Source organism: Colossoma macropomum, unplaced genomic scaffold (assembly GCF_904425465.1).
Source record: "Colossoma macropomum unplaced genomic scaffold, Colossoma_macropomum, whole genome shotgun sequence".
Taxonomy (NCBI): Eukaryota; Metazoa; Chordata; class Actinopteri; order Characiformes; family Serrasalmidae; genus Colossoma; species Colossoma macropomum.
In genome coordinates, this window is record NW_023494787.1 from 45,630,987 (window position 1) to 45,651,039 (window position 20,053).

The 20,053-nt window shown below is 40.5% G+C and overlaps 1 protein-coding gene across 1 annotated transcript in view; it reads right to left on the minus strand.

Annotated features, from left to right (window-relative positions):
- Window positions 1-20,053, minus strand: part of LOC118806169 (histone deacetylase 9-B) — a 64,033-nt gene that overhangs the window by 22,932 nt on the left and 21,048 nt on the right. Inside the window, exons 2-7 of the mRNA XM_036567555.1 lie at window positions 18,420-18,631; window positions 17,468-17,639; window positions 14,015-14,132; window positions 12,935-13,056; window positions 2,043-2,177; window positions 1,102-1,208 (exon numbers count right to left, since the gene is read on the minus strand). Coding sequence (XP_036423448.1) covers window positions 1,102-1,208; window positions 2,043-2,177; window positions 12,935-13,056; window positions 14,015-14,132; window positions 17,468-17,639; window positions 18,420-18,631 — 866 coding nt within the window. The remainder of the gene's footprint in view (window positions 1-1,101; window positions 1,209-2,042; window positions 2,178-12,934; window positions 13,057-14,014; window positions 14,133-17,467; window positions 17,640-18,419; window positions 18,632-20,053) is intronic.

Here is a 20,053-nt window from a genome sequence, read left to right on the forward strand (position 1 = left end):
GCTTGATTAAAATGATGAATGACTGATAATAGTCAGTAGAAATGGTCCAGAAACAGCCTCAAAATAAGCTCTTCCTGAATAAAAATCAAGCAACATTTGTGTAAAGGAATAGTTCAGCAAATAATCAAATTTGCCCAACTCACTCCACATGTAGTCAATTATCCACACATTTGGAGTCCAAACTTCTTTCATTTAGAACTACAGCTTATAACATTGCTAACGAACATTAGAACTCAATAGTCACCCAAATAGCCCAAATCCAAGTCTCAGCTGACTGACTACATCTCTGGAAAAAATTGTGTAATGACAAACTATTCCTTTAAGAGAGATCTTTATCCAAGAGATTTATATTGGATGCTTCAACAGATTGTCAAGTTAAAAGTGCTTCCCATGCTGCACTGCTCACATTCACATTCACATCAGCTTCTGCAGCTAGTAAACACACACACAAATTACATAAAAAGACAGGCAGAGATAATTTACACTATATGGCCAAAAGTATGTGGACACTCATCCCAATTATTCAGGTGTTTCAGCTGTACTCGTCGTTAACAGGTGTGTAATTGAACATATGACCCTGTAATCTCCATAGACAAACACTGATACTGTCATAAGATGACATCTTTGCCACAAATCAGTCTCTGCTATATCTGCCCTGGTAAACTGTAGCTGTTATTGTGTAACTCACAGTGTGGGGCTGCCAAGTGCATAAAAATCACCTTATCCTCTGTTACATCACTCATTAAAGAGTTCCAAACTGCCTCAACATCAGCACAAGAACTCCACGACAGCTTGATTAAATAGGTGGTGGTCAACTCTCAACCTAGCAGTGACACTGACATATATAAAAACACCAGATACACCACACAAACTACCTTGTCAGTGTCAAAGCTGTTCGTAGAACAATCCACCACCCAAATAATAGCTGACCAGTGATGAATGGGGTAGACGGGGGCGGCAATAGATGGGCCACAGTCTATAACTGTACACATGTATCATGGACCTATAAGATATGTGGAGCTCATAAAATGGTCAGTGAGTTTAGGCATAATATTGAGGTTTCTAACGACCTGGACGGTTAGTGTACAGTGCTCATGTTACCTCTAACTGGGCAGCACTGGGCCTGTAGGACGCTCCGTTCTCATTACTGCATAAGCCAATAGGAGAGCTGGGGCCAGAGCTGGGAGAGCTGTCATTGGCTGAGGAATCTGTGTGAGAGACAGAGAGCATTTTTTGGGTTAGTGGATGCTGACAGTGGGATAACAACCTTTTGCAAAAAAAAAGCAGCTTGGTTAGTAAAGTATTTTTCTTGCTTAAAGCGTTTGTTGAGCCAATAATCATATTTACATTTTACTGAAATATGATAGATATGTTCGTTGGTATGCTTCTTTAGTTTCGCACTTAAGCTATGAGGCTGTTGAAGTTAAAATGTAATGGAAGCTTAGAGCCTCCAGTTAGCATCATGCAAACTGCATGTCTTAATGAAGTCTAAATATATTTGAGATTACTCCAATTCAACACGGTTTGACAAAACTATGTGATGAATAGGGCCAATATACGAACTGTGTAGCCTAAACCGATTTGGGGGGAATTAAAATTCCAATAACCAATTGTACTGATAAAAAATTATCAGGAAATTGAAAGTTTGCATCCCAGCCACAGCCCAAAATAAAGTTGGAATTGTGCCAGTTGGCACCACCTAACTGCAGATCATCGCTATGACCCACTGATGTATCAGCTGATAATATGGGCAGATATTTGCAACCTGCTGTTTTATTGGTATCAGTGAAAAAATATCACCGATACCAATGAAACTTCCATTATGAATGTGAGCAGTTAGCTACATTAGCTTCTTAGGAACAGTGCAAAACTACAGTAGCAAACATGTCTTGGCTGATCATCTACACCTAAAAGAGCTGATCATTAATGAAGCACAAATGATTTTCTTGCTGGTCCCAATGCATCATCTTCCCAACTTATACAATGAATACAATGTGTATGCATTGCTAATCAATGTCTGCTGTGTTGTCATGTTTCCTTACCGCTGGGCTCCAGCGAGCGTTTCTTGGGTGGTGTGACGAGCACACTGCCGTCTCTGCGGCGCTGCATGGGGCCATTCCTCCGCTCCGAAACCTTCTGCTTGAGCCGGGAACGCACTTTCAGATTGGGCTCAGACGCTGAAACAGGGAGGAATAGAAAGAAAGAGATGTAAATCAGCACTAAGATGGACAGAGACTTAACATATATGTGTTTGTAACTCATTTGTGCTCATGTTACCAATCAGTAATATTGTTAATGAGACTTTGACGATTCATTCTTTTCTTAAATGTAGGTCTATTATGTGCTTTAGCAATGATGTAACCTGTGATCCATTTTATGTCAATGAAGTACCACTGACTTGCTACCATTCACCCTGCTGCCCCCATCCACACACGTATAGCATTGATATTCTGAAATTTAGCCCCAGTCTGAAGTTTTTATTGTTATTTGGATATGCAATTTAAATGTAATTACACAGTAGGTCACATATTGAATGACATTTACATTCTACACGTATAGACAGTCTGCACCTGTGCACTTTTCTGCTTGTTTTAATATAAAAATTGGATAAAAATGTAAAATATGGTTTCCTTTCTACAAAATAATATTGTACACACAACAGCAACCCCTCATCACATTCAAATCATAACAAAATATCTGCTCTTCTACTTACATTTATGACATTTATGGCCTGAATTGAAGGCCTAGCTCTAATAGTCACATTTGTCCACTGCTGTTCAAAGTACTGCACAGAATCATCCCACCACAGCTGTAATCACCAGGGCACCAGATTCAGATACCCTGTTCATCAAGCACAGGTACAGCCACAGCTAAATCTTACATGAGAGCCCACAGGCTATGGTGATGGACACGCAGGCCCGCTGAGGCATTCTGGGACACCTCCCAGCTGTAATGAAGTCAGAACAGAAGGATCGTTTCTCTCCCTCATCTGGAGCAGATTAGGCCGCAGCAACAGCGCTCTAAGTGAAAGAGTCCGCTACCTGCCGTCCAGGCGACCACAGCCTGGCTACAGTAGCGGCGCTTAAACTAACAGACAGACGCAGTGTGTGCGTGCATGCGAACGTGTGTGTTTGTGTGTGTTGGCCTGGAAGAAGGGAATCCCCCCTTTTTCCATTTTCGTCACACGCTGCCCCCAGTTCCACTCTGACCTCCTATTCCCCGAAGTCTGCGCTGTTGAATCAGCACAGGCACGCAAAGCAGCAGCCTCGCAGACGCCACCTTTAGCCACGGAGAGCAGTGGGTGGGCATCAAAGACACAGGCAGCAGCACAAACATCAGGAGACCATGATTACAACATGTTCTAACCACCAACTGTGAGCTGTGCGTATTTATTTGAACGATAGAGAGATGATAGAGAATGTGACTGGAGAAGCACTTGTAGGCCACACACCCAAAAACCCCTAATGCACAGGCTACAGAAAGGCTAAATGCTAAAGTAACCCACCCACATACACACAGCACCAATAGCACACCTACTCAGAAAGGGTTTTTCTTCATTTTTACTACTGTGCAAAAGTCAGAGAGGAGAACAGATGCAACAAAATCTACCTGCTTGAGGAGAAAGTCAAAGCACAATAAGTGAAAAAAAAACAGGAGTTTCCAAATCTGGAGTCAAAAAAACGATTCAGTGCTACAGAGAAAACGGGACTCCTAACAACCACCTGGAAGACCTGGTAGACACCAACACTGTCCCCATCAGATAAACAGCACTTAGAGGCCATGTGTCAAACACAACACAACCCTATCCAGCCTGCAAAAATATTAGAATTTTCTATTAATATTAGCCTGTTTCACAATGCACTGCACTACAGTCACCATCATGCACTGCAATGTAATGTGCGCTCTGACTCTCCTACCCCAAAAGCAGTCTATGGAACAGCATTTACACCTCAGTTCTACACAATTCCACACCAGTCGTATCACCAAACAACTGTCTGCAGTTCAACCATAATAACATCTAGCATTAGCTCAGCAGCTCAGAAACTGTGCCCAAGTATTAATGGACTTGCAGCAAAGAAAAGATGCCAGGTGTCTGGTTCAATCAAATAGGCAGGTTTAAAAGACCAAGCACCTGGGGACCTTTACATTTTGAATATTTCAAGTATTCATGTAATATTTCGAGGTCTACTACAAGTGCCCATATTTTACTGTTTAAGTTTTTGCATATCTTGAATAAACAAAGACCAGTTCGGTTTACAGCAAAATGTTAATTAAAGATGAAACACAATATCGTTGTTCTCTGGCCCACAGATTGTTGAGATTTTTTAACATGGCCTTTTTAGTGGTTGAGTTTGATACCCCTGACTTAAAGCTTTCATCTTTGAGAAAGAGAGAGAGGAAATCAAGCTGCTTCAGATCTGAAAACATAACCGTCCATCCTTGTGAGAAGACAACTCAGTGTTATGGGTCTATAAGGATGTGTTGCTGTCAAGAAGCCTCACTGAGAAAAGGAGACAGAAAATGTAATCACATTTTTTGGAGGTGTGGAAAAATATCCCTGAAGATTTCTTGGAAGCTGAAAAAGGTGTTTAATGTATATTTAGTTATTGAGACTTCTGTGTAATTTTCTGTTGAATTATAATTTCTGCTCTTTGAAAAATTGATAACTTGAACTAAACTGCCATCGTCACTAGAAATTAAATCAATGAAAGGGTGGTCTTTGACTTTTGCACAGTACAGTATGACAATAACACAAATGATTATTATAACAAATGATCGCAAACTTTTGAACAGCAAACAATTAGATTAACAAGAATGATTTAAGCGTAAAATGAAACATACATTAAATCAGGTGAGTCCAAACTTTGGACCAATGCTGAATGTGTATGTTCAAGTTAGTGCTGGGCAATTTGACAATATATGCATTTGTCTTAATAAATTAAGTCACAATACAACACAATACAACACGCTTTTCAGAACATACTATGGATATTGTCAGTACTTTTAGAACATTGACCAACTGCATGTTTTACCATAAAGAGACCAAAATTAGTCTGTATACATCCAGTCTGTTTAACTGGATATATGCCAAATATTGAATAAAAATCATTGTATTCATAGTTTTTGATATGATTTTGATGATGTAATTTTTAAAGCACTGCTGGTTCTATTTTCTCAGTTCCAACTGATCTGATGTCTGAAAATATAAATATCCTGGCTGTGTGTATCGTGGAAATTTCTTAGTATCGCAATATTATATTTTTGCCATATCGGCCACCTCAAGCTTTGCTGATTCTCTTTGTTGTCCACTTACATACATGCATATGAGCATGTACACATGCACATGCAACCCAGTGACCATGCTGCCCTTTCCCTGCGCTCCTCTCTTTCATTCACAAGAACTTCCAGAAAGCCGAGAGCATTCGTTTCCGTCTGAATGAACGAGTGTCTGGCTTTAAACATTCATTCACATTTTACACCGACATAACAGAACCCAAATCAAAGGCACGTTGGGCCTGGGAGATTTACTGCCACTGTAAAAAGCCAGCCTCTCCGGAGCTCACGCTCGTTAGGGGGAAAACGACCATTAGCCGGCCCTATTACCCCGGAGGAAATGTTACATCTGATTAAACCTACCCACACACGAGATGGAGAGAAACTGAACAGCATAGAGACAAAGAGCGAGGGACGCAATCAAAAGGATGCTGTGAGGCTGAAGACGAGCCATCACTGCGGCAAAATATTGTTATTTGGCCTCTTTGACACATGATGAATAAGGGCTATTAGAAAAAATACCACAGAAAATATTTGCGCAGGAATTAGCGGGAAGGATTTACACGTTTTTAATTCGGAGAGAAAACACACGGCCTGTTGACGTTGGGGCGCGTCATTAAAGTGCATTTCGAATGTGGCCCCAACTCCAACTTCCTTATGCAAACATGGGCCTGAACGGAGCTCCCTGGCATGGGCGCATGAGAGGGGAGGGGGGTATATGCTATAAAGCCTAGCATCCCCTGTGCACCTGCATTATTTTTTAAGCTTTTCTTAAGTAGTTCCACATGTTAAGCAGAGCTGGGAACTAGAGACAGCAAGGTGACATTTAGTGGGGCAATGCCCCATTAGCCAATCACCATGCCCCACTAAAGACATTACTATTGTACATGTAGATCGAGGCGCCTGACATGGACGCCCAATATAGAAGGTTACACTGATAAACAAAGTAGGTTTTGAACAGACCTCTCCATACTGGCTGCATTTTTGGGGTGTTGTGGAGATTTCCTAAATGGGTAGATGTTTAGTGATTGGCTGCAAATGTGGCTGTCTTGTTGATTCTCTCCTAAGTATTTTGTGGCTCCTTGGCATTTATTTATTTATTTATTTATATATTTATTTATTTATTTATTTTTGGTGATGCAGCTCCACACCTGATAAAGCAGAAGAGAAGTTAATCCTTTTGACATTTGTCCAAAAGTTTGGCTGGCTGGGACAGAGTCATTCCATCGTCTTGGTTGTCGCCATGCCAATGTTAGAGACAACAGTGATTGGTGGAGTGAGTTCATGGTGCCCACAAGTGGAACCGAGTGATAATAAAACTAGAACAGTGCATTTCCTGAAGCATATACAGTTGCTAGTTGCTAGGGTGTTGTTAAGTAGTTGCTATGGTATCCCAGTTGGTTGGTAGGCAGTTGCTATCATAACCCAGATGATTCCAAAGTTGTTGCTAGGTGGTTGCTATGATGTTCCAGTTGGCTGCCAGGGTGTTGCTAGATGGTTGCTATACGATTCCAGTTGGCTGCCAGGGAGTTGCTAAGTGGTTGCTATGGTATCCCAGACGCTTGCTAAGGTGTTGCTAGGTGGTTGCAAGGGTTTTTCTAGGAGGTTGCTAGGATGTTGCTAAGTGGTTGCTATGGTATCCCAGGATGTTGTCAGGGTGTTGCTAGGTGGTTGCTATGTTATCCCAGGAGGTTGTTAGGGTGTTGCTAGGCAGTTCTTATAGTATCCGAGGTGGCTGCTAGGGTGCTGCTAGGTGGTTGCTACAGTATCCCAGATGGCTGCTAGGGTGCTGCTAGGTGGTTACTAGGTGGTTGCTATGGTATCCCAGAATGTTGCCAGGGTGTTGCTAGGTGGTTGCTATGATATCCCAGATGGTTGTTTGGGTGTTGCTAGGCAATTCTTATAGTATCCCAAGTGGCTGCTAGGGTGCTGCTAGGTGGTTGCTATGATATCCCAGATGGTTGTTTGGGTGTTGCTAGGCAATTCTTATAGTATCCCAAGTGGCTGCTAGGGTGCTGCTAGGTGGTTGCTACAGTATCCCAGGCGGCTGCTGGGGTGCTGCTAAGTGGTTGCTATGGTATGCTGCAGGGTTGCTAGGTGTTCACTATGGTATCCCAGGTGGCTGCTAGGGTGCTGCTAGGTGGTTGCTATGGTATACTGCAGGGTTGCTAGGTGTTTGCTAGCAGGTGGTTTCTCGGATGTTGCTTTGGTATTGCATTTTGTTATTAGGGTGTTGCTAGGTGGTTTTTATAGTATCCAAGGTGATTGCAAGGACGCTGCTAGGTAGTTACTATGGTATCCCTTATAGATGCTAGAATGTTGCTAGTGCACTTTTATTATTCTACTTTTATTATTATTTTATTATCCCTCTGTTTACACATCCCAGTTCCGCCATTCATTTTCTATGGGGATTTTTTTTTCTCGATAATTTTGTGAAAATCATATGTCCAATCAAAAAGCTGTAGTACAAGCATACCATTCTCAATCAGACTGAACATTACAGAGTTGGAATGGGGTTCATATCTCGAAAATAGCAGACAAAAATCTGACAGAAAGTAAGAAAAAGAAGACTATAAATCAGATAACAAGAGGGTTGCAGTTGCAATAATATTGCAGTTACTACGTGTGTGAGATATGAGTTATATATGTGTATATATGTTGGAATGAATTTATTGATATCCAAATAAATCACATATGAAAAGGCCTTTAATAATCATGCACTTGCCTCAAAAGTGTGTAGTGTAACTAACAGTAGTAGAAGCTGTCTTGAAGCCTGTACTTTGTCCATGTTTCTAGACAACAGTATGTCATACTGTATGTCAGAAATCACATAAGCAAAACTTGAAATGACTAGTTTTCACTGCTAATGGCTGGTTAACTTATAAGCTATTACCTCTTAGCTACATTAGCCTCACAGCTCCAGTGTAAAACAAAGGAGCAAACTCCAGACACCAAACATGTTTTGGGTGATTGACTATATTTCGGTTACGTGGCAGAAAACTGTGTCAGTTTAATATTTTACAAAAGTATTGCTTTAAAATTAGTCCAAAATACACAATCCCTGTATGTGCAGAGCTCTGCCAAGTTAGATCAATCCATCAAAGAGTCTTGGTTAATTCATGCGCTTGAAGCTCCCCCTTTCAGTCATTCTCTCTCTCTCTCTCTCTCACTCACTCATTCATATCTCTTTCCCTGAGTGGCCCTGATGAGGCCGTCCACTTTCTCCTCTTTGCCGTCACCTCTCCTTAAACAAACATGCCCGCCGCCCTCACTCCTGGATCTCCTAGCACCCCGCCCACCAACCTGTCAATCACTCATCCACACAAGGTCCTGACCAGGGCAGAGAACAAACGCTACCTTTATGATCCCCCCCAGACACTCCGCCGCACCCTGCCTCCCCTCTTCCAGCCACCTCACCCCCTGCCAACCTGAATGAGGACGGACAGGAAGAGGGGGAGGGGTCCTCACAAAAGCAACAGATATAGAACGACCCCCACTTCTTTAGGCCTTGCGTATATCATGCAAAGTAAAGACTGTCCAGCTTTGGTCAGCGCACGTTTTGATTGCGGCAAGGTCAGGAGCGAGCCTTTCCTGGGAATTTGACTGCCCTTGTAAAAAAGCCGGCCACTTAGCGCACTGGGAAGTTTTTCGTGTTTTAATTGGCCGCGCATTGCCTCTATCTTTTCTATTTTCTGATCTATGGCCTGAAACCGGAGCCACAGGAAGTGGTCCTGCAGACCTTCTTGTCAGCACAGACAAATTATTCCGCCGACAAGCAGGAGACTGTTTTTCTTTTCTTCTCATTCCTGTTGTTTTTGTATCTTCTAATGTGCTCGGCCAGCCCCCTTTAAAAAGCTGTTACCTGAGTTATTGAGAGAGGATGAAAGGCAAAAGGGGGGAGAGACTAGAGATGCAGTCTGAGGCGGCGCAGGCCCGGTGCTCCGGAAACGCCTCCCAGGAGGATTGCGCTGTTCCTGCTAGGACGAGGGTTTTTTTTGCTGTGCTGGAAATTCCTCCAAAAAAAAAAAGTGCCTGGATGAAAACCAGGCCTATTTTTAAAGCAGCACTGAAAAGGATCCCGTTCTTATCGCGCCTGTGGCCACAGTATCGCCTTCCTCTGCGAAAAAAAGCGTCTTTGAAATGCGACTGGACGAGCCCGCAGGCCTAACGTTGGGGCAGGGAGCTCAGAAATATTCAAGAAACCGCCAGAGCAGGTCATTCTTCCAGTAACTTGGCATAGCTAGATAAGAGTTCCCAGCAAAGCTTGAATAATATGCTTATTTTCAAATATGAGGAGAAATAAAGCGGTGCCATCATTCTCCAGTGGAGGTAGCACCAGTGTCCTGAGGACGAGAGGAAGGCATTGAAAGGAGGACCAAAGGTCAAATGCCTATACTAACCTCTTAAACTGCTGACTTATTGTTCAGTTACTACTCTTAAAAGAATGGTTGGGCGAAAAATCAAACCTGCACAGTTTTCCACTTATGCGAGACACAGCTGACTAGCCAAGACATATATGGAGTCCAAATCTTGCATTAGAACTGAGGCTACGAGGCTAACACTGCTAACCACCACTAGAACTCAATAGTCACCCAAAAAGCACAAACTATTTCTCACCAATACTTCTTTCAACTCGCTCAAACTGCACCCAGGACGTCACTAAAGTCGCACAAACTTGTTAATGTGGTTTAGAGGACAGTATGACTTGCTGTGAGGTATAAAAATAGATTAAACTGCAGGAAGCCACTTTAGACAACAGGGTCTATATTCACAATCCACCTCAGGAAAAGAAGTGCTGATGCAGAATCAGTATTTGTCCATTATATGACCATCATAAATACAGAGGAATCTGATCCGAGATCAGTCCTGGTCCGTGAATACCGGCCTTGATATTGTCTGATGCGGCGGTGAAAGTCTGTTCATTTTTATAGCTCACAGTAAGTCATGCTTTGCTCTAAACCAAATCAGCAAGTTTGCACAACCTTAATAAAGACCTGGATGTGGTTTCAGCAGATTGAGAGAAGTTTTGGTGATTTTTTTTCCATAAACAATGTAGGTGACTATTGAGTTCTAGTGTTTGTTAGCAAAATTAGCCTCATAGCTCCAGTTATAAACTAAAGAATTTATATCTAAATCTGGGGGAAAGTTTTTCCTCACTACTATGAATTATTCTGCAACTAAAATATAAGTTACAGAGCTATGAAAGTGAGGAACTGACACGTATAGGCCCTTTGGCTTTAAGAGGTTTTTAACCGACCTCAGCATAAATCACTAAGATGCGACCCAATTGTCCACCCAGTACGGACACACAGCCTAAAGCTAGCTCCCCTGTGCCCTTCCACAACACCCTCCTACCCAGTAGGTGACCCCCCCCATCTCCTCCATTCGCCCTCTTCTCGCCCTGATTAGAGGCCAAACCAGCACTGGCCCTCGGCCCGGCCTGGACCCACTGCCTTTAACCTCTCCCCTGGGTAATTGTTTGCAAAAGCCTACACTGGGTGCCCTGGAGCGGTGGTTTGGGGACACAGACGGGCATTCTTACCACGCTGACCCTGAAGGTAAACAGGGCCACTAGCAGGCCTCATTAGCTCCGGCCACAGGGCGACGGGCTCTGTGACACGTGCTACCGACCTATGACCTCCATGATTAAATATCGCTCAGGCTCATCTGCTAACATTTAGGCAGTATCACCAGCACGGAGGCCCGGTGACACGCGCTTAATGAGGCTGGGTTACAGTACTGAAGAGCCGCGGTCAACACACTCAGAATCCTGACATAATCAGACTGAACCTGAACTATTTTATGACATATGGTTATTCATAAATATAATATAGCATATATAAATTGCAACTGATTATAAGTCACCTATATGTCAAAGAACTGCATTTTGCAGCTAAAATGACTCGTCATGTTAAATTAACACTTTCCTTCCCAGACAGCAAATGAATTTGTTGCTTCTGTTGGCTTGTTTACCCACATCAGCTGCATAGGATTATGCAATGCTCCCACGAGCATGAAAGTAATTCAGTATAAAAGCTAGCGAGAAACAGTACAGTAACTGAAGGACGGCCACATTATTCATTTAATAAACCGCTTATCTTCCTGGGTCGCGGGGGGTGCTAGAGCCTATCCTAGCGTTCATTGGGCAGAAGGCAAGAAATACCCTGCATAGGTCACCAGTTCATTATAGGGAAGACACAAAGATATATACCTTCACACCTAGGGGCAATTTAGTGTCTCCAGTTGTCTGCATGTCCTCCATGTCTGACTGCATGTCTTTGGACTGTGGGAGGAAATCCACACAGACACACGGAGAACATACAAAGACATAGAAACGACCCCTGGTCACCCAGCCTGGTTACCCGGCTGGGGAATCAAACCCAGGCCCTCTTGCCGTGCTGCCCACGGCCACATTAATTAAAAAAAAAAAAAAACTGGCTCCTTCAGTACAATTCCAACACTTCTGATACGGCAAGGTAGGCTAAAAGTAGAAATAGACTTCAACAATTTAATGCCCAGTTCTAAATACCATATACGTACTACTGCTTTCAGACACCTGTATGTCTTAAAGTGAACCTCACTTTACTACACACTAAACAACATTTCCAGGAAATCTAATCTCTCCATAAATGTATATGCAACCAACACTATAAGCCGAATATATGAAAGCAAGTGGTGAAGTTTTAAACAAACTGTGCATGTCTATTATCTAGTCAAGGTTAAGGTTCCCTTAAAATGTATAACTACCCTTTTAAAAATATAATATTTAACCTTATCCAAAAGATTTCTGTATTACAGCAATGTGATCTGTCTCAGTCACCTATCTCACAAATCTAAGTGGAGGAATTAATGGAAATATTTCAAACATAAAAATGACAAATTTGTACAGTGTAAGTTAATGAAGCTCAGACATGCATTTTTGTGATCTGTGAAAAATAAGTTCAGAAACCAAGACATCTGGCAAGTTAGATGTTAGTCAAACTATAGAATTTCTATGTAGCAGCAAACAAGAATAACAGAGTTTACTTCCACACCAGTTTGCTGCTAAATCTAGTGATGTGAAAGAACAGAGTAAATGCCTGATTCAGATATCTTCATGAAAGTGGATCAGATCTTAGTTCTGGATGGACAAAAATTTCTATAGTTTGGTCGAATAAAAGTCCACAAACTGCTGCTGGATTGGGGGATCCTTCTTATATGTTCACTGTTGGTAAAAAACCCCCCTTTGTACCAAAATTGGAAAGACTTTACTCCAGAAGATTCATGTAAGTGTCATTAAAGCATTTAAAATGTTCAAATTTTCCAAAGTTTGCATGTATGCAGTTTTAACACCACTTAATCCTACTAGTATTTACTATTTTTACAGTGTATCTGTGATCAATTACTGTCTTTTTTTGCAAATGTAACATGCAGTTACCATTTTTGTAACCTGATTATGTAACACTTTGTTTACAATGACCAAAAAAGGCAATTAAATTGTGTAGCACAGTTATGTATATATCAATTAACTGTTCACTAAACTTTAATGATCATGACAGACCTAACCCTGCATCCCTCAGCCTGGGCAAACAGCCCTCTAGAGTTATCCTTGTTAACTGGTCACTCGCAGGACCATCGTAGGAGCATTATTTCTGGTGGCGACCTCCGCACTGTGACCTACCCGTCTTCCTGAGGGGGAAGTCCTCCCGGCTGTCCAGGCCAGAGGGCAGAGGGGACTTGAATTTTGGGGGCGTCTCTCCTAAGGGTGGTGAATTCTGCTCCAAGGACATGTGCTGGCTGGTGCTGCAGGAACAGATTACAGTGTATTAAAATGCCATATTCCACATGTTTCTTCATTTTAGTTTCCTCCTAAAGTCCAGTTCTAACATTTGTGCTTTTTAGAAACCAAAAAAGTCATAATTCATTGTTACATAAACATTTTCCAACCTTCCTTTGACCCTTAGAATTAAATATGTTATTGCTGTTATTACAAGACTGATATATGTAAATAAGCTGTGATTGACTGTCTTGTATCTTGTCTCATTACAAAAGCAGTCCGGACTGAAATGTACGGAACGAACTGTGAAGTTCAGACTAAAATCCTTTGGGAAGCTGAACTAAACTTCACTGAAGTGAATTTCGGACACAAGGATCCTTTGAAAGGCCGCAGTGATCCATCTGACAGCCAGGAACAGCGCAACGTTAAATCATTTGTCCCACATCTTCCACTCCAATAACGATCCTACAGAGTGCAGGAGCAACACTCTGCATCACTTCAACAAGAAGGGTGGATAAACTGGTGTAGGCCAAACAGGCAACCATATATAAATGTGCTTATGCTTGTGACATCACAACCATGATGAGTTTTTATGGCTTTGTTTCCATATACATGCTGAATGGACTGAGGAGAGAAGAACTAAATGCCATGTTTAATTCATTTATTAAAAAAAAACATTACATAAGCTCTTTAATTAGACAAGCCCTCAGGCAAAAAACACCTCAAACACTGTGACATGGCTATATTAAGCTAAACGCAGTACACACATTTCATAATCCGTGCTATCTGGTACAGTGCAGATCACAATTTAGTTCTGCCCTACTTCCTTTATATTGTGTAAGGCCAAATAAATAATATAGCAGCCCAGCAGGGAAGCAGCATTTGATGATATAAGAGGCACCAAAGCTAGAGCTTAGCTAGCACTATGAAAAGTGTGCAGGTCTCAGTTGGAGCTATAATGAAGCATGTAGGAGAGTCACGTACATGTACCAAAGTTTGGAGTGCTGGTTGAGTGGGTGGCCGGAAGGAGGCCCATCTTTAGCCGATTTACTCAACAGGAAGTCATGCAGTTTCTGCCGCACCTCTGAACTGGCCATAGCACCTGTGAGAAAAAGCGTGCAATGATCTTTGTTGACCTGGACAGGATGCATGAAGTATCATTTGATCCATATTGAAACTTACTGACTCAGATTTCTTTACAGTGGCGGTGATGGGAGTCAGGGGCCGTGATGTTTACAACACAAATATAGCCATTTTATCCAGAACCACCAGTGAAGTTGATCAAGGCACAACAGAGGTAAGTCTTCTTTAGGTACAATTTTGTTTGCAACACTCTACATGTGCACCTCTGCAATGAATGTATTTGAAAAGGGGAATTCCACCTATACTTCAAATTTCCTGAATAATTCGATGGCTGAAATGGAAATAAAGACATTCCTAGTGGTTTGATGTGAAATGAAGAAACTTACTGACTCTAATTTCATACAGCCATTTTATTTACTATCCAAAACCACAAGTGAACCTACACGAGTCTTCTGAGCTTTATATGTAACGTGGATATAGATAAAATAGAAGTAAATCTTCTTTGGGTAGAATTTGTTTGCAACGCTTTACATGCACCCCTTTGCAATTAACAGATTTTAATAAGTTGTAAAGGGGAATTCCACCTACTTTTCAAATTCTCTGAAGAATTCAATGGCTGAGATGTAAACAAAGTCCTTCAACATGGTTGGTGTAAATGGTTTACTTGTAGAGAAACGTACCAACCCCGATTTCTTTACAGTGGTTGAGATAGGAACCAGGGGTCACAATGTCTACAATATAAATATAGCCATTTTATTAACCACCGGTGAACCTACACGTCTTCTGAGTTATAAATAACTATATAAGTTATATATAACATATATATGCAATGTTGATTATGGTAAAACAGTGGTAAATGTGAAAAAGGTTTCTGCATGTAGCACTCCACCATGAACAGATATGAAAAACTACATTTTAGGCCAAAATCTTATTTCAAAACAGAAGCAGAAGCAGACATCTGGTTCCTATCATCACCACTGTGAACAATTCTGACTCAGTAGGTTTCTCAAGAACAGAGCATTTCACACCAAACCATCTTGAATGACAGGAATGTTGGAAAATTGATTTTACCTTTCAGCCAAAATCTTCTTAAATCATAAGAATGTCTCAGGTATCAGGCAGTATATTTGAAACCATTTCAATAACTTTCTTTGAGGGAGTTTTTTTTTAGGCGTTTAACTCTTCAGACATCTGGTTCACCACCACTGTGAACAGTTCTAACTCTATAAGTTTCTCTAGAATGGAGCATTCCACCCCAAACCACTCCGAATGACTAAATTTCCATCTAAACCTTTTAATTATGCAGAAATGTAGTAATATCAGTGGAATTCCCTTTTAAAGTTTGAATTTTGTCTTCACATTTATCCATATTTAAAGATAATACTATATCTTACAGTATCAGAAACCACAGTAAGTCTATTTGTGCTTACTTAATATGTGATTAAGGTGTGCACAGTGCTAACTGGTGAAATATAAACTTTGTTTATTTATTAGCTTTCTTTACTTGTTAGGCCTGGTGCGAAACTAAAGAGCATCAGACACAAAACATGTCTTAGCTGATTGATTACAAAGATGAAAATTAGATTTTACACCACCCTTTAAAGACAAGCACATATAAAGGCCTTCATAGTACAGTCCAGAGGCATTGCTCTGTTTCAGTTCCCTTTCTGTCTGTTCAAGCTCTAATAGGGAAAGACAGACTGGTGTACAAACAGTGCCACCTTGTGGTACCAACAGCATTCTGCAGGACCAATCCTGCAGGCACATTCCAGTGCCAGTAGTAAATGAGCTATATGAGCAGTAAAGGTGCTGGAGATTAACAAATTGTGAAGTGCACTGATATGAGCTGATGTCTGTGCATCTTAGCCCGGACATGAGCACTTATTCTCCTGGCATGCTGTTCCGTTTAACTGCCAAGCACAGGTGGAGCCTTTCCAGCAAATGCTATGATGACAGAGTTCGGGTAAAACTGTAAACATAAGCGTAGTGATACACATTTTCAGATATTTAATCGTCATTTTAAATACTGCATTAGGGAAATGGAACTGACAGCATTACACTGATGGCTGTTAACATCATGCCTGGTGTTCTAAGTGTTGCAGAGAGTTTTGTTAGAAGGAATAAAACTGTAATTAAAGAACTAACAGATCCAGAGGCACCAGTAAATGATCTAGTGTTACACATTGTGAGCGGCGCTGAGTAGCTGATGTCTGTTTTCTTGAGGATGGAAGATGTGTATGTTAGAGAGCTGTGCATTCTGCCAGAGTCTGAAAGGGTAAGTGACTGACCCCAATGCTAACTGATCACAGCAGGGCTAAGGAAAGTGGTTTGATTCACACATACAAATCAGATGACTGTAATAAAATGAATAAATGATGATTAGAAAAGTGAAAGAGGTTATTGTTTATTATATGGACAATACTTTGGTCTATATAAAGAAATGGCAGGGTAATTAATATGGACCATTCTACTGAATTAGTACACAGTATGTTTACGTATATGTATTGAAAAAACTATTAATTATTTAGACCTTTACAGGCTATTTATAGTGTACTTTCTATTAGAAGGTGTCTGTCCCAAACCCTAACCCCTAAACTTACACTTGTGAAAATAATAATTATATTTTATATATTGTATTTGACTTTTTTTTTTAGTTTTTTTAGATTTCTTACAGTGAAGCTACAAAATTTAGATCTATCATGTGTTTAATTTTAAATTTTTTAAAAAATTGCTGTCCCACATTTTCATGTCACTACCAAAACACAGAGTTTCGGTCCATGGGTGGAGCCTTATTAAAGCCACACCTCTGCATTTTAGAACAGGAGGTGAGGCTGCATCCCTGTCCCTCATGGCCACATGGTGAGCAGTTAGCTTTGAAGTAAATGTCTCACAAAGTCTGAAAATAAGTGTGGAACATTTAAAAAATGCCACAACCGAAACACATTTTCTGCATTTATAACTTTTTTTTGTTTTAATGAAAAATATAATGATTGTATTTGTGTAGAACTATTCAAAGCAGTGTTTGCTAGTCATGTACTGGCTAGTGTTTTTGAGTTCTGCTCAAAATGAGCCAAAATTGTCATTACCGAAACCGTCACTACTAAAATATTTGGTAAAGTGTTATGCTTGTTGTATTAGTGACAAAATAGAATATTCATTTGTTTTATTAAAATAAACAATTAACCCCTTAAACACCCAGGTTTATCACAAACTAAGGGCTCATTATTCAGGGTATCAGGGAGGGTCACTGAGCGAGCTGAGAGGTTTTCTCTTTAGGGTTGACTCTAAGTACTGACAGTGTGCTTTGCCTGTTGTTGCTTGTCTTCAGTGTTTGATCTTATGCAGTGCTCTTACTCTCTTTGGAGCGCTCCTTCTTTCTCTGGTTGAGGTGCTGCTGCTCCTTCCTGTTGCGTTCCAGCTCCTCTCCCCGCACCTCCTCTGTCTCCTCCTCCTCCTCTTCATCCGGCCTGCGCTCCTCAGCCAGCGCCTCCTGCTGCTGCCGAAGGGTCAGCAGAGCCTGCTGGAGCTGAACGAGGTGGACATGAGTGAATGATTGAGCATATTAGGAAAGCAAATTCCTGATTTCAGAACAATTCTTCAGGACACAATTCAGTGAAAAATGAATTAAATTTGATTTGATTAATAAATCTAAGGATTATTTATAAAAATACACTGAAATAAAAAACAATAAAGCAAGTCATTTTGAGGTTTAACACAGGGTTGTCGCACAGTTTTTCTTAAAGATGATAAATGCACAGACCACATTTTATGTTTCATTGTTGTTAAATTCGGTAAACAAACAGTAACTGTGCATTAAAATGTGCTCTGTATAATGTACTTAAGGTGGCAGTGAATTTAAGGTGGCAATGGATTTAAGGTAGCAGTAGCACCTAGCAACACATTGCCATCCACCTTAGATACCGTAGCAACCTCCTAGCAACATCTAAGCAACACTTTAGCAACCATCAATCGTCTTCTGCCATATTTTTCCGTATGTGTATTTATTTTTTCTACTTTTTAAAATTATAAAATATATCATTTAACCAGGGGTTCCTAAACTTTTGCATATGACTGTTTTTTTTTTGTATTTATTCTAATCTTATTTTTTTGTACATTAAATTAGTTCATTTTAAACAGAATAAAATAAAAGCCCAGATAAATGTCTTTTCAAATGCCTAGGACTTCTAGCACAGTACTGATAAAGAGGAGATATAATCAGAAATGATTTCTTATTTGATCGCGCTTTTTTCAATAGTTTCTCTTAATATTCGGAGGTTTAGTGTGAGCAGGGCTGCTGGGCGCGGACCTTGATGTGCTCCTGTAGCTGAGCCTGGTGCTGCCGCAGCAGGGCCTGGTGCTGTTTCTGGAATTCGGAGATGAGCAGCTGCTTCTGGATCTGCTGCTGCCTCTGGATCAGTAACAGCTCCCTCTGCAGCTGCCTCTCCCACTCGTCCGAGTCCCGCTCCCACTCTGGCATGCTGACCTCAGACCTGCTCACCGGCGACAACACCTCAGAACCTGAGAGAGAGAGCCAGGGGAGGGCGGAGTGAGACACAGATATGAATTTTCAGAATACTTTATTATAGAAGGTCATTTAGTCATGTGAGCAGCAGCTGCACATTCCACACTCACAAATCAAGAAGGCCTTTTTTTTCTTTATTGGTTTGTAACTCATCTAAAAAAAAAACACAGTTGCTCTGAATAGCTCCCCCTTAGAGCTCCACAGCCTGCCAAGTCTCCCACTGAGTGGGAACGCTTATACTCCAGTGCTAGCCTTTCTCATCAGCCCTTTAAAAAGTGACAGAACATTGTGATCTGAACTTTCTCTCCAGTGTTTGCCTTAAATTGAAATATTAGAACATAAACTCAAACTCTAACAGTTTGCAATAATGACCTTCTATTAAGTGCAGTATTCATTATTTAACTATTAACCTATTTATGAAGAGACCACCCTTCATCCTTTCATCAATTTTTAGCCAAAACAGGCATTAAATTCTTCTTCTGAGAAATAAAAATTTTTTTAGAAGATATCTTTGAAAAGATTAGATATTAAATTATCCAAAAATCGAAAAAATTATCCAAAAAATGTTTAAAAGCTACACAGAAGATGGGACTCCTAACAACCACGCAAGACCTGGTAGACACAAACACAGCCCCCATTAAGTAAACAGTACTCAAAGCTTTCACCTCTGAGAGAGAGGAGAAAATCAAACTGCTTCAGATCTGAAAACATCCACATCCATCCTTCCACTGTGAGAAGGCAACTCAGCGCTATGAGTCTGAAAGGATGTGTAGCTGTCAAGAAGAACCTCACTGAGAAAAGGAGACAGACACAAAAAGAACGTTTGTACTAGAACACCGAAATTGATCTGAGATGTGGAGGTTTTATGGACTGATGAGTCTAAATATTAAACTGGGATTACTTGGACTGAGAGAGGCAGAAAGTGTAACCAACGTCTAAGACTGAGCTTTGGAGGTGTGGTAAAATATGCCTGCAGATTTCTATTAAAAAATGAAAGCAAGTCTCCTGAAAAGAATAGAAGCTGTAATAAAGGTAAAAATTGAACACACTAAATAAAAATGTATATTATACCTAGTTGTTGTGGCTTCTGTCTAAAGTACTGTTAATTATATTTAAAAAAAAAAAAAAACGTTTTTTCATGTCATCATTTGAACATAGTTGTCATTTTTCATTGAGTGAAAATTTATGATGAATCAACTTATGGAAAAAGACCAAAATTAAATGGAATAAAATTTTGTTACATTCACTTACATTACAAGTTAAGAACATATACGTGTTTTATTTTTTGGACAGTAAAAATATGTTTTCTGCTTTTTCTCTTCCTAATGCTAAAAAATGAGTAACATAATGTCCTTTATGACTGAAAATTGGTATAAAAGTATAAAGTATAAATTATACTATTATACTATTTTCTAATT